General features: G+C 34.9%; 1 protein-coding gene across 3 annotated transcripts in view; it reads left to right on the top strand.

Moving 5' to 3' along the window:
- CEP83 (centrosomal protein 83) overlaps nt 1–13,725 on the top strand; it is a 121,974-nt gene that overhangs the window by 58,735 nt on the left and 49,514 nt on the right. For all 3 annotated transcript variants that reach the window (XR_009009674.1, XM_057556154.1, XM_057556155.1), the window contains 2 exons: nt 4,913–5,005; nt 6,876–7,007. Coding sequence is in view for 2 of the 3 variants with exons in the window: in XM_057556154.1 (XP_057412137.1) it covers nt 4,913–5,005; nt 6,876–7,007 (225 nt within the window). In the remaining variant the exon portion in view is untranslated. The remainder of the gene's footprint in view (nt 1–4,912; nt 5,006–6,875; nt 7,008–13,725) is intronic.

Consider the following 13,725-nt stretch of genomic DNA (forward strand, 5'->3'; position numbering starts at 1 on the left):
CCCAAGATGTGATCTATCCTAGAGAATGTTCTGTGCACACTTGAGAAGAAAGTGTAATCTGCTGTTTTTGGATGGAATGTCCTGTAAATATCAGTTAAATCTACCTGGTCTGTTGTGTCATTTAAAGCTTGTGTTTCCTTATTAATTTTCTATTTGGATGATCTGTCCATTGGTGTAAGTGAGGTGTTGAAGTCCCCCACTACTACTGTGTTACTGTCGATTTCCTCTTTTATAGCTGTTAGCAGTTGCCTTATGTATTGAGGTGCTCCTGTGTTGGGTGCATATATATTTATAGTTGTTATATCTTCTTCTTGGATTGATCCCTTGATCTTTATGTAGTGTCCTTCCTTGTCTCTTGTAACGTTCTTTGTTTTAAAGTCTATTTTATCTGATACGAGTATTGCTACTCCAGCTCTCTCTTTTTTTTTTTTTTTTTAGCTACTTTATTTATTTATTTATTTATTTATTTATTTATTTGGCTGTGTTGGGTCTTTGGTTCGTGCGAGGGCTTTCTCTGGTTACGGCAAGTGGGGGCCACTCTTCATCGCGGTGCGGGGACCGCTCTTCATCGCGGTGCGCGGGCCTTTCACTATCGCGGCCCCTCCCGTTGCGGGGCACAGGCTCCAGACGCACAGGCTCAGTAGTTGTGGCTCACGGGCCCAGCTGCTCCGTGGCATGTGGGATCTTCCCAGACCAGGGCTCGAACCCGTGTCCCCTGCATTAGCAGGCAGATTCTCAACCACTGCGCCACCAGGGAAGCCCTCCAGCTCTCTTTTGATTTCCATTTGCATGGAATATCTTTTTCCATCTCCTCACTTTCAGTCTGTATGTGTCCCTAGGTCTGAAGTGGGTCTCTTGTAGACAGCATATATATGGGTTTTGTTTTTGTATCCATTCAGAGAGCCTGTGTGTTTTGGTTGGAGCATTTAATCCATTCACTTTTAAGGTAATTATCAATATGTATATTCCTATGATCATTTTCTTAATTGTTTTGGGTTTGTTTTCGTAGGTCCTTTTCTTCTCTTGTGTTTCCCACTTAGAGAAGTTCCTTTAGCATTTGTTGTAGAGCTGGTTTGGTGGTGCTGAATTCTCTTAGCTTTTGCTTGTGTGTAAAGCTTTTGATTTCTCCATCAAATCTGAATGAGATCCTTGCCGGGTAGAGTAATCTTGGTTGTAGGTTCTTCCCTTTCATCACTTTAAGTATATCATGCCACTCCCTTCTGGCCTGTAGAGTTTCTGCTGAGAAATCAGCTGTTAAGCTTATGGGAGTTCCCTTGTATATTATTTGTCATTTTTCCCTTGCTGCTTTCAGTAATTTTTCTTTGTCTTTAATTTTTGCCAGTTTGATTACTATGTGTCTCAGTGTGTTTCTCCTTGGGTTTATCCTGCCTGGGACCCTCTGTGCTTCCTGGACTTGCGTGGCTATTTCCTTTCCCATGTTAGGGAAGTTTTCGACTATAATCTCTTCAAATATTTTTTTGGGTCGTTTCTCTCTCTCTCCGCCTTCTGGGACCCCTACAATGTGAATGTTGTTGTGTTTAATATTGTCCCAGAGGTAGGCTTTTTATTCTTTTGCATGTGGTGGTCCAGTTTTCCCAGTATCATTTGTTGAAGAGCCTGTCCTTTCTGCAGTGTATTTTTTTCTTCTTTTGTCATAGATTAAATGTCCATATATGCATGGGTTTACTTCTGGGCTCTCTATATTCTGTCCCATTGATCTGTGTGTCTGTTTTTGTGCCAGTATCATACTGTTTTGATTACTATAGTTGTGTAGTACAGTTTGAAATCAGGGAGTGTGATACCACCAGCTTTGTTCTTATTTCTCAAGATTGTTTTGGCTATTCAGAGTCTTTTGTGGTTCCATACAAACTTTAGAATTATTTCTTCTGGTTCTGTGAAATCTGCCACTGGCATTTTGTAGGGATTGCACTGAATCTGTAGATTGCTTTGGGTAGTATGCACATTTTAACAATATTCTTCCAATCCATGAGCATGGAATATTTTTCCATTTTTTAGTATCTTCAGTTTTTTTCATCTGTGTTTTATAGTTTTCAGTGTACAGGTTTTCCCGTTTTTGGTCAAATTTATTCTTAGGTCTTTTATGCCTGGTAAATATTTATTGGATGCTAGACATTGTGAATTTTACTTTGATGAGTGCTAGATATTTTTGTATTCTGGTAAATATTCTTAAGCTTTGTTCTGGGACACAGTTCCTTGGAAACATTTTATCATTCTGGGTCTTGCTTTTAAGATTTGTTAAGTGAGAACAGATTCGTGTTTAGTGCTAATTATTTCCCACTGCTGAGACCCTTCTGAGTACTCTACTCCTATCTCTCTGAAATGAAGTTTTAAGTCTGGCTTTTGGGAAAAGGAACTCTGTGTGAGCTCTACATACTCATCCCTCTAATCCTTTCAGGTGGTCCTTTGCCATGGCCAGGAAGCTTTTGCAGAGCTCACCTTTTGTGTTTTCTGTCTCTTAGGGATCTTTCTTGCTTCATTATGTCCAGTGTCTTGAAAACCATTGTTTGTTTTTTGTTCAGTCTTTTATTTGTTTCAGGCAGGAGGGTAAACCTGGTCTCTATGCCATCTGCTGGCAGTGGAAGCACTTTTATTTTTAATTAAAATATTTTAATTAATTATGGAAATCTCAAACAAGTACAGAAGTATAGTGAGTGGTATGATGCATCCCCACATACCCATCACCCAGCATCAGTAATTACCATCTCTGAGCCAGTCTTGTTTTATCTTCTAACACTTCTGCCTCTGTCTCTCAACCCCTCTGGATTATTTTGAAGCAAATCATATCATCTCAACCCTAAATATTTTAGTATACATCTCTATTATATACCAAAGCAGTTCCTCAAAAGTGTTTCCACAATACCATTTACATACCTAAAGTACTTATTTCTTTGAACCTCTTAGTGTTGTGTCTTTGTTCATGTATTCCTAATTTTCTCACAGTTTTGCTTGTTTGTTGTTATTTTTAAAGTTGGTTTGTTTGAAAAAGCATCCAAATAAAATTTACTTATTCTTTTTTAATTACCATTCCTTCTCACTTTGGACTTGAAATTATTACAGACTCTTGACATCATAAACCATATTATAACAGGATCTTTCCATCTGGTTTCTTTAGCCCCATTCACTGCCTCTCCTTCCCATAGCCACCAGTTCTCTCCCACTAAAACTTTTGATCCATCTTGCTTCTTCCTAAAATATACATATGGTAATGCTCTTAAGCTTAAAAACCTTCAATGAGTAAGCAAGGTACAGAAAAATGTGTATGGTATGCCTTTCTTTATAGAAAAGTTAAAAGTAGTATATATGCTTATTTATCTGTATACTGGTTCAAGAAGGATACATAAATTATTGACAGTGGTTGCTTCCTAAGAGGGAAACTAGATGACTGAAGTGAGAAGAAGATTTAGTTTTTTAATATTATATTTTATTTTGTTTGAATTATTTTATTTATGTAATTATATTCATTTTAAGTAAAAGGAAAAAAAATTTAAATACTGAGTAAATTATAAGAGTATGAACTTGGTGTTCAGGAAGCTTCCACTATGTGGCTCCCACCTCTTTCCCTTTTGTTTCCAGCCAGGATGCAGCTCTCCAAGGTGGCGTTTAATGGAAATGTGTCAGCATGGCCTTGGTGTCACAGAGTCTAGAGATTACTACCAACACTAACACAGGGGCCCAGGATTCTAAATTTTCTGTAATGCTTAGGGTGGTTCTACCTAAAATGCCTTTAGGTCACCTTTGAGGATCATTTTTCTCCCCAGGGAATTTGATATTTTATCCATTCTTTGGTTTTGGGTTCTACCTGAGCTTTAGTTTTCCCATTCCTTTGATGTGCCATTCTTTCTATCCTAAATATCTTTTTTGTTCATCTTTACCTTTCTGGTGAGCCTGTGTTGCCTATTTTTATAGGTATTCGTATGTATAAATTATTTTTCACTTGAAAGTTTGAACTTTTTATAGGGAGAGATATACTTCCTTTGAGGTTTTGTAACCTTTAGCAAGTTTGACTCTGTGTGAGTTTCAGTTTCGATAAAAAGGGGTACGATAATGTAGCTATATTCTGGATTGTTGTGGGGATTAAATAAATTAATGCATGTAAGGAATTGAGAACAGTATGTCATGTAGATTATAGTATGTTGCACAATGCTTTACCTATAGTAGGCATTCGTTCAGTAAAGTTTTTGGAATATTTGGAGTATTGATGAATAAATAAATGAATATTATTCTTAGTTTTCAGAGATTAATGTAAATATAAACTAGGTCTTTTTTTTTTTTTTTTTACAACCAGTATTCATTAATTAATTGATTCAAGAAATAATCGAGTGTCTCCTTTGTGCTAGGCAGTAGTGCGAGGTTTCGGGAACACATGGTGACTAAAGACTAACCGTGTGTTCTTTTAAGGAGCTTACGTGAATACTTATTGAAATATGAGTTCTATAAGAGTGTAACATGGAGGAGCCTAAATTAATTTTGCTGGTAAATATCAGCTTTCTCTGATTGAAAATAAGTCTGAAGAATTTCCTATGGTATACCAAATTGTTATACCTTTATTTTGCTTGCTTTAGAAAATAGAATCAGCCACTGTATCCAACATGATAATCTTAGCTGCCAACATAGTTTTTCCTATTAATAACAATAATAATAATCAGTGATTGTCTTTACCTCATGTTAATGGAATTTTGGACATCTCTGAGAGCTTGAAATTGAGTTTCTTTGTTTCAAATGATGGTTCTATTTATATAATGGTTATTGTAAAATTAGGTATATCATGAAATTTCTATTAGTTTAATTTCATTGTCATAATTAGGAGAGAAGCTTTGAAATTTGTCTGATTCTTCAATTTAATATTTGTGATTTCATATTTAGAATTGTTTTATATTTCTCTACATATTAGGTATTAAGTCCACAAAAGCTGGAATTGTTACGTGCTGAAATCCAACAAGAGCTAGAAACTCCAATGAGAGAATGTTTTAGGCATCTGGATGAAGTAAGTAATTTGTGTAGAAGGACTGTGCATTTATTTTCATGTGACTGTGAAAGGCTTGAGGAAAAGCATCATTCTCCTACTCAAAAGCCCTGCAATAGCTTCCGTTCTTACTCAGAGTCCTTATAGCAGCCTTTAAGACTGCACACGATCAGATCCCATTCTTCCGTCCACATTGGCCTTCTTGGTGTTTGGCACTTCAGAAATGGTGCAGTTCAAGTCTTTGCCCTAGCTGTTATTCCTGCCACGTATCTCTTGGCTGATTTTCTCATCTTTTTCAATTCTGCTGAAATTTCACCTTTCCAGTAGGGCCTACTTTGACCAACCCCTGCCTCCTTTTAATATTGCAACTTGCCTTTCCTGTCACTCTTTAGACTTTTGGATACCCATTTACCCTGCTCCACTTTTTATTTTTCTCTAGTATTTATAGTCTTCTGATATGCTATATAATATTTATTGTGCTTATTTTTTAAATTTTCCCTTTTACAACTGCTAGAATGTAAGTTGTATGAGAGGAGGAACCTTTATCTGGTTTTGTTCACTGTTATAGTCCAAGTTCCTAAAACACTTCCTAGCATACAACAGATGCTCAATTAATGTTTGCTGAATGAAAGAATGAATTTCATGCAGCCTCAGAAAAGTAAAAATGTGTTAGTTTTTCTTCAGATTGAGATCAGTCTCCTCATATGAAATGTTGGTATAATGTGACTAAATGTTTAATAAAGGGAACAGGAAGAGATGACAGATATTGACTATATTAGGTACTATCCTAGACATTTTATATGTTACCTTATTTAATAAGCATACTGGGCCTTATACATACAAATGAATATTGTCCCCCTCAAAATGGTCCCCTTTGGAAAGTTGTAGACTAGTGATGCTGTCATTGCACAAAACAGTTGTGGGAATCCTCTTTTATAAATGATTTTCTGGCTTGATAAAGTCATCTTTTGAATATCATCCTGGTGGGTAACCAAAGCATTATGGTTTAGGAGTAGATTTAATTTTGGATTATAAAAAATCACTTAAATCTGAGGTAGGTGATCAAGTTAAGTAAAAGCATGTTTTTTTTTTAAAAAAAAGTATGTTTCTAATAAAATCACAAAACCCACTTTCTTGGTTTGTAAACAGGCTTAGAAATCTTTCAACTAAAGATTTATAGTGAGCTGATTATTTTAGGAGGCATGCTTTCCTTGTTAATTCCCTGAGGTATGTTGGAATAGTGTCTCCACCTTCCTGCTCTGTTGCCTGAGTTTTTATTGAGATTCAGAATGCCAGCAGATTTTGAAGTGTTAGGAAGCAGAATTTTGGAGCATAGGCATTGCATGTGTTCTTGGTTAGTCAGGAGAGTTGGTACTACATATATACTTCAGACTGGTGTGTTGAATTGGACTATCATTGTAATATTTGACTGAACCTTGAGTTACTGTACTAAACATTCAAATAATCATTTACCTACTTAGAATTCATCCTTTTTGACTTTTAAGGGGGTATTTTATATTTTATTATAGAATTAATTTTAAAAATCTATTTTGAAAGGTGTGCTACATTTTAAAATATTATTTTATTAAGCCCAGAGCTCAAAAGTTTTGATATGCTAATCCATTTTTATTATTAGAATCAGTGAGGAAATAAGATTAATTGAATGGTAATTTGTTTTACTGATACCTTTTCAGGAGTGTGCTAATTCTGTTTGTAGCATTCTTGTCATGATAACTTTTCCAAGGTTTGTTTATACTTCTTTTAAGCTTAATTTTTACTTTTAGAATGGCTTAGTATAAAACAATTTAAAATTTTTGAAAAGGTGATTTTTGAAGTGAGTACAAGTTTCATTTATAAATTTGTGATAAATTACAATCTTCTTTTAATTTAGGAAGTAGAAAAGTATAGAGCTGAATATAATAAACTTCGCTATGAACATACATTTCTCAAATCAGAATTTGAACACCAGAAAGAAGAATTTGCACGTATCTTAGAAGAAGAAAAAATAAAATATGAATCAGAGGTGAGTGACTGATTATACTAGTTTAGTCATTATCCTGCTAGTCAATAAAATTTTATGATTTTATATTTTTTGTGAATCTCAAAGTTGATTGCATAATTGTTTTATTAATTAATGGTTAAGTATTTGTCATGATTTTCATCTGCTCTATAGCAACATTTTTCTGGTGAATGTTCTTTTTGGACTGTTAAAAGAGGAAAAGATGAAGAAAATTTATTTTGCACCAGTCAATGGAGATAGATAGCAGAGACAGACTTCTCTTTGCAAATACAGTTTGTCTGTGTGATTGCTTATTTAGCACTGTCCCTCTCTACTTATTGGAATCAAACCATGTTCAGGAGAGCTCTGGCTGTCAGCCCATGCTCCTTGTTTCCACTGATACAAACAAGGGGTTTATACATTAGGGTGTGCCCATCACCATCACTTTGTTCTTTCTGGCATCTACAACTGCAACATTCTGTCTCTGATGCCTATAGCCTATACCCCTATTCTCTATCTATTAAGTTTGGCAGCCTCTCTTCTCATTTTGTTGTTTGTCTCCTAATTTTGCCAAAAATGAGGTTTGTGTCTCTTATTCTTCATGTTGCTTTTAGGTGATTTTTCAGGATGGAAAGAGAGAAATATCAGTTTTATGTTGCTATATTCAAATAAGAAATCTAATGCTAGTTGAATTTATTTAAAAATAGCTTGTTGTCCGTATTTACATGAAGCATTCTATGTACAAACACATCTTCATAATACATTTATTGCATTGACTTTATTTGGAATTAATACATTTATTGCATTGACTTTATTTGGAATTAAGAGCTAAAATATACTCTCCTTCCTTTACCAATTACTAATTGGATCAGACTGATTTCTTCTTATCAGTGAGCAAATTGCTCCATGATTGTTTCAAATGTAAGAAGTTGAATGAACTTTGGATCTTTTGAGTCCATTAAGAATTTGGTACCAAAAAACTATAAATAATTATAGTCTTTTTCATTAAAAAAATTATTTATGGCTTTTTTTTACATATGATCTCATGTCTGTTACGGTCAGTGATATGGAGCAGGACCGTCTTATTTTCTCCATTTTAAATGGCGACACTGAAGCACAAGATAAGTGACTTGCCCAAAGTTTCACAGAAAGTCAGCAGCCAAGTTAACAGTAGAACTCAGGTACCCCAACTCCCAGCCCAGAGTTTTAAGTTTCAAATTATTAATGATTTGAGGTTGCCATGCTAATTAGGGGCCATCTAACCACTGTAATATTGTAGAGAGATCAATTGATTTATATTATGTAAGATTTTGAAAGATTTTGAGTCTGTAATTATGATAGACTTAAAGGAGCTACATATAAAAATTTTCCTGTGGAAAAAAAAGAATGATAAAAAGATTTCCAACCTAAAATGTAGATTTAGTATATTGAAGAGTAACTACTGAGGTTGAAGATAGTGATGCTTTATTTTATACTTTGCTTTTAAAATCTAATGTTGATGTTTATCTGGTAATGATTATTTGTATTCTGTAGTTTCTAGTTTTATTGTTTTTTTTAAAGAATGAAACCTGCATCTGAAACCTGATGGCTATTCTGTTTTTCACCCATGAAAGACCAAATGATATTCATTAAAAATTTTAAGGTGCCAGTGGCATCTTAAATAATTTTCTAATTGGAATGTCTTATGACATTCTTAGAAATCTGGAGATAAACGGCTAGCTAAGAAGCTATGATTAGTAAAGGCTAGAAAAGTAAAACTTTCTAATAAGACTGAAGTTCTCGTATGAGTGTGTTTCATGTTTGGTAATTGCAATCATTGTTGCTTTTGTTTTGGCCATCCATTTACAGTGCTTGGTGTCAGTTTTTCTCTTGTAAAAATAAAATACAGTGTGTGTGTGTGAGTTGTGGGAAAAAAAAAAGACTGAAGTTCTCTCCTTTCTACTTCCTAGTTGATTATGCAGGGGTAATATTAATTAGTGGATAATTGGGTATCTGCTTTCATTCCGTCACTTATCTTTACACTCCAGTTTCTCTGTACAATTAAAGTAAAAACTAGTGAGATGATGTGGACACAAAACAGCAGTAAAACTTCAAAGTAAAGCCTACTCTTGCCATCTATCAATTTTACAATTTTAACTGGTATAAAGTATATTAGCTTGGTATACTAAAAATAATTGGATTTTCTTACATTAATTAAGGACTCACACAATACTGTACATTTTCACTTCTACAGATAAAAATACTTGAGGAAGATTTTGTTAGTGTTTTCCTGAGGAGCACTCTAGGAATTCACATGTCCCTCATGATATTTTGAAGTTTAAAAAGTACATGAAAGAAAAAAAAAAAAAAGATATGAAAGAAGATATCTTTATGAAAAAGATAATAGCATGATTTCTCAGTGCATTTGGCTGTATACAGATGAAATTCTGAAGTTACATATATAGTTGTTATTTGGAAGTGGTACTACTGTGTTTATATTTTATTAGGACTCTGATTTTATATTATTCTGCAAATAGTAATGAAGAGCAGTACAAAGAGTTTTAGGTACAGGTGATTGTAATGTAGCCTGAATGAGTGAAAGAGTAATCCAGTGGCGATATTAAGATCTTGAGAGAGGGCACTGAGCACTGCATCATATGAAAAACTGTCAGTGACACAATACATAGTGACAGGTCTCTGAGATTATTCCATCATGCTCTCCAAACTGGCTGAGCTCTACCTTGGCTTGTATGGGGCTGGTGAGAAGCCAGATTTCCTATGGCAAAAAAGGAGAACTTCTTTGGGTCCCTGTTACCACATGCTGTTTTTTCATTATAGCACTGGTAGCACAGAACTGATAATGCGCTCCTTCTTTGGGTCCTTATCCTGACATGTATGTCGGTAGACATCATGAAATCTCTCAAAACACTTCTTTTTTGTTCTGATAGGTTTTGAAGTTCTACCTGGAGTGCTGCTTTAGGTCCAGGTTGGTTCCATTATCTGAAATATTCCAAGTTCTCTCACTTACACCCTTCTCAGATTACTCTGAACTGTGGATACATTACAATAGATAAAAGTCTCCCAAATTAAAATTAAATTACTTCACAGTTGGAATTCTCTGGAATTGATTTTAGCAAACTTTTAAGAAGGACTTTGTGAAATTTTACTCATTAAACTTTTCTGTGAATGCAGTTTTGAATATCTCAAAAACTTAACTTTTTGCATGTAAAATTTTAAACATTTTAGGTGTTCATTTAGCATGACATGGGGAACTGACTTCACTTCTCTGTGCATCAGTGTCCTCATCTATAAAATGGTGTTATCAGTAGTATCTATCTCATGGAGTTGTGTTGAGGATTTAATAAATTAATGTGTGTAAAGTGCTTAGACAGCACATAGTAAGCCTTCAATAAATGGTATCATTATTTAAAGTTCCACATGCTCAGATTTCTTGAGTATATGATCGTGTCCTTTACTTGAGCATGTTAGAGTTTTCAGTGTCAGGACTGCACTTAGATCCTCTAAGTATTTTGAGGGCATATCTCATTACAGTGCCTGCATCCCCCATCTTCATCTCACCATCATTCTGACTGCTCTGCTTTCAGGTGCTCTCTGCCCTAGCTTTTCCTATCAGTCACAGTTAGTTATCTTTCTTTTACTACACTCATGACCTCTCGGGGCCTGAAAAAGGCATATGTTTATTATCCCTATTCTCTTGTTCAGTTTGGGTAGAATTCTTCTAAAGACACTGAACATCACCTCATTTCCCAACAGTTCTTGCATCCCATCGTCTGATCTTTCCATATTTATGTCTGGAGGCAAATACATAGTCATGGGGAGAAAGTTCTTAGTACTATCTTTCTCTTACTAGGAGAAAGTAAGGAGTTTAAGGAAAGGAGATGTTATCTTCCAAAATTAGATTAAAATATGAACTTTAAATCTGTATATAATTTAAGTGCTACCTTCTTCTTAGTGTAAATGAATGAGAAAATGTTTTTGTTTTCCATCATTGATATAGGAAAAATCAATTCTAATACATATAGGGGAAAAGGGGAAACTTGGAATAATAGGAATATAAAAAGGTAAGCTAACTTGATTTTAAAAACAAAGATCAGGGAACTTGAAATTTCATGTGCAAAATGTTTACCATAATGCCTGACAAATAGTAAATATTCAAATTAATGGTATTATCACTATTAGTACCTGATAGCATTAATCATAGTACTAATTTTCATAATAAATATAGTAGATATTTTTAAATAGATTTCATATTTGTAAATGAGAAGCTACAGAAGTTGAAGAAGTGAAAGAAAACAAATTTGTATTTAATTTACTGGGAGAAGCACTTTATAATTCTTTGAATTTTGTCAACAACCCTAGAGATTAGATAATCATTATTCCCATTTTATAAATGAGAAAACGCTCATGAAGCACTGAGAGACTGGTTCAAGGTTGGATAGCTAGTAGGTGGTAGAGCCAGGAATCAAATCTAGGTAGTCTGGGGGTTTCTCCTTCTGGCCATGGTAGAGTTTTAGGGACTGAATTTAACTTAAGGTGCTGACTAAAAACTGGGACAAAATATAGGAAACTGTGGTTTTCAGACATTAGAAAACAGGCAGTACAAGGCAGTGATCCCTAAAAGAAGGAAACAAATAAAATGAGCTCTGAGATGGCCTCATCTTATGTTCACCAGAGTGGAAATGCCACCTAATGCATGGTGCATTGCATAGAAGATTCAGAAGGATTTTATCTCAGTAGTAGGGCCAAATTAGCCCCACAATAGTGGCTACTCTGGTTCTGCCTAACAAGTGTAAAAGAAAGATTTGAAAGGATCAAACTATTCCTAAGTAACTTAACTGAATAATAGAACAAAGATTTAAAAGTACGTAAAGGAATACAAAAGAACCTAGCATTAAAATAAAATAAAATAAAATAAAATAAAAATAAAATTCACAATGTCTGACATCCAGGATAAAAGGACTGGGTTCATAGTTGTATTCTACCAAACATTTAAGGAAGAAATTATACCCCGTCTTTACAATTTCTTTCAAAAGATAGAATCAGAAGGAATCTTCTTAATTCATTCCATGAAGCCAGCATTACCCTAATACCTAATCCAAACAAAGACGTTACAAGAAGACTATAGACCAAACTCTCTCATGAACAAAGATGCAAGAATCCTCAACAAAGGGCTTCTCTCCTGGCACAGTGGTTAAGAATCGGCCTGCCAATGCAGGGGGACACGGGTTCGAACCCTGGTCTGGGAAGATCCCACATGCCGTGGAGCAACTAAGCCCATGCGCCACAACTCCTGAGGCTGTGCTCTAGAGCCCGCGAGGCACAACTACTGGAGCCACCAAAATGAGAAGCCTGTGCACCACAGCGAAGAGTAGCCCCCACTCACCGCAGCTAGAGCAAGCCCGTGCGCAGCAACCAAGGCCCAATGCAACCAAAAAATAAATAAGTAAAATAAAATAAACTAAAAAAATAATAAAGAATCCTCAACAAAATATTAGCAAATTGAAATCAACAATGTATAAAAAGAATAATGCACATGAACAAGTAGGATTTATTTCAGGCGTTCAAAGCTGGTTCAACATTAGAAAATGAACTAATGCAATTCATCACATCAATAGGCCAAAGAAGAAAAATCACATCATCATATCAATAGATACAGAAAAAGTTGTTGATAAAAGCCAACACCCATTCATGATAAAGCTCTCAGCAAACTAGGACTAGAGGGGAACTACCTCAACTTGATAAAGAACATCTATAAAAAAAGTACAGCTAACGTCATACTTAGTGGTGTGAAACCAGAAGCTGTCCCACTAAAATCAGGGAACAAGGCAAGGATGTCCCCTCTTACCACTCCTTTTCAGTATTGTACTGGAGTCTTAGCTAATACAATAAGACAAGAAAAGGAAATAAAAGACATACAAATTTGGAAGGAAGAAATAGAGCTGTCTTTCCTTACATGATTGTGCAGAAAATCTGAAACAATCAATAAAAAAACTCCTGGAACTAATCCAGCTTTTACAGTGGAGTTGCAGGATACAAGGTTAATATACAAATGGCAGTCACTTTCCTATATGACAGTAATCAACAAGTGGAATCTGAAATTAAAAACATAATATCATTTACATGAGCATTCCCCCAAATGAAATACTTTAAAAAAATATGTACAAGATCTAAATGAAGATCTGATGAACATAATCAAAGGATGAATGGAGTGATATTTCACCTTCATGGAGAGGAAGACTTAATGTTGCCAAGATGTCTGTGCTTCCCAACTTGATCTGTAGATTCAGTACAATCCCAATCAAAACCCCAGCAAGTTTTGTGGATATTGACAAACTGATTCTAAAGTTTATAGAGAGTGGCAAAAGACCCAGAATAGCCAACACAATATTGAAGAAGAACAAAGTTGAAGGACTGACTATAAAGCTATGATAATCAAGACAGTGTGCTGTTGGCAAAAGAACAGACAAACGGATTAATAGAACAGACCAGAGAGTTGAGAAATAGACCCATAGAAATATCATCATCTGTTCTTTGACAGAGGAGAAAAGGCAGAGTAGAGAAAAATGGTTTTTTCAACAAATGATGCTAAAACAACTAGACATGCAAATGCAAAAAAAAAAGCGGATCTAGACACAGACCATACAACTTCACAAAAATTAACACAAAATAGATTATAGACCTAAATGTAAAACTTAAAATTATCAGACTCCTAGAAGGTAATGTAGGGAAAAACCTAGATGAC

Source organism: Balaenoptera acutorostrata, chromosome 11 (assembly GCF_949987535.1).
Source record: "Balaenoptera acutorostrata chromosome 11, mBalAcu1.1, whole genome shotgun sequence".
In the NCBI taxonomy this organism is placed as follows: Eukaryota; Metazoa; Chordata; class Mammalia; order Artiodactyla; family Balaenopteridae; genus Balaenoptera; species Balaenoptera acutorostrata.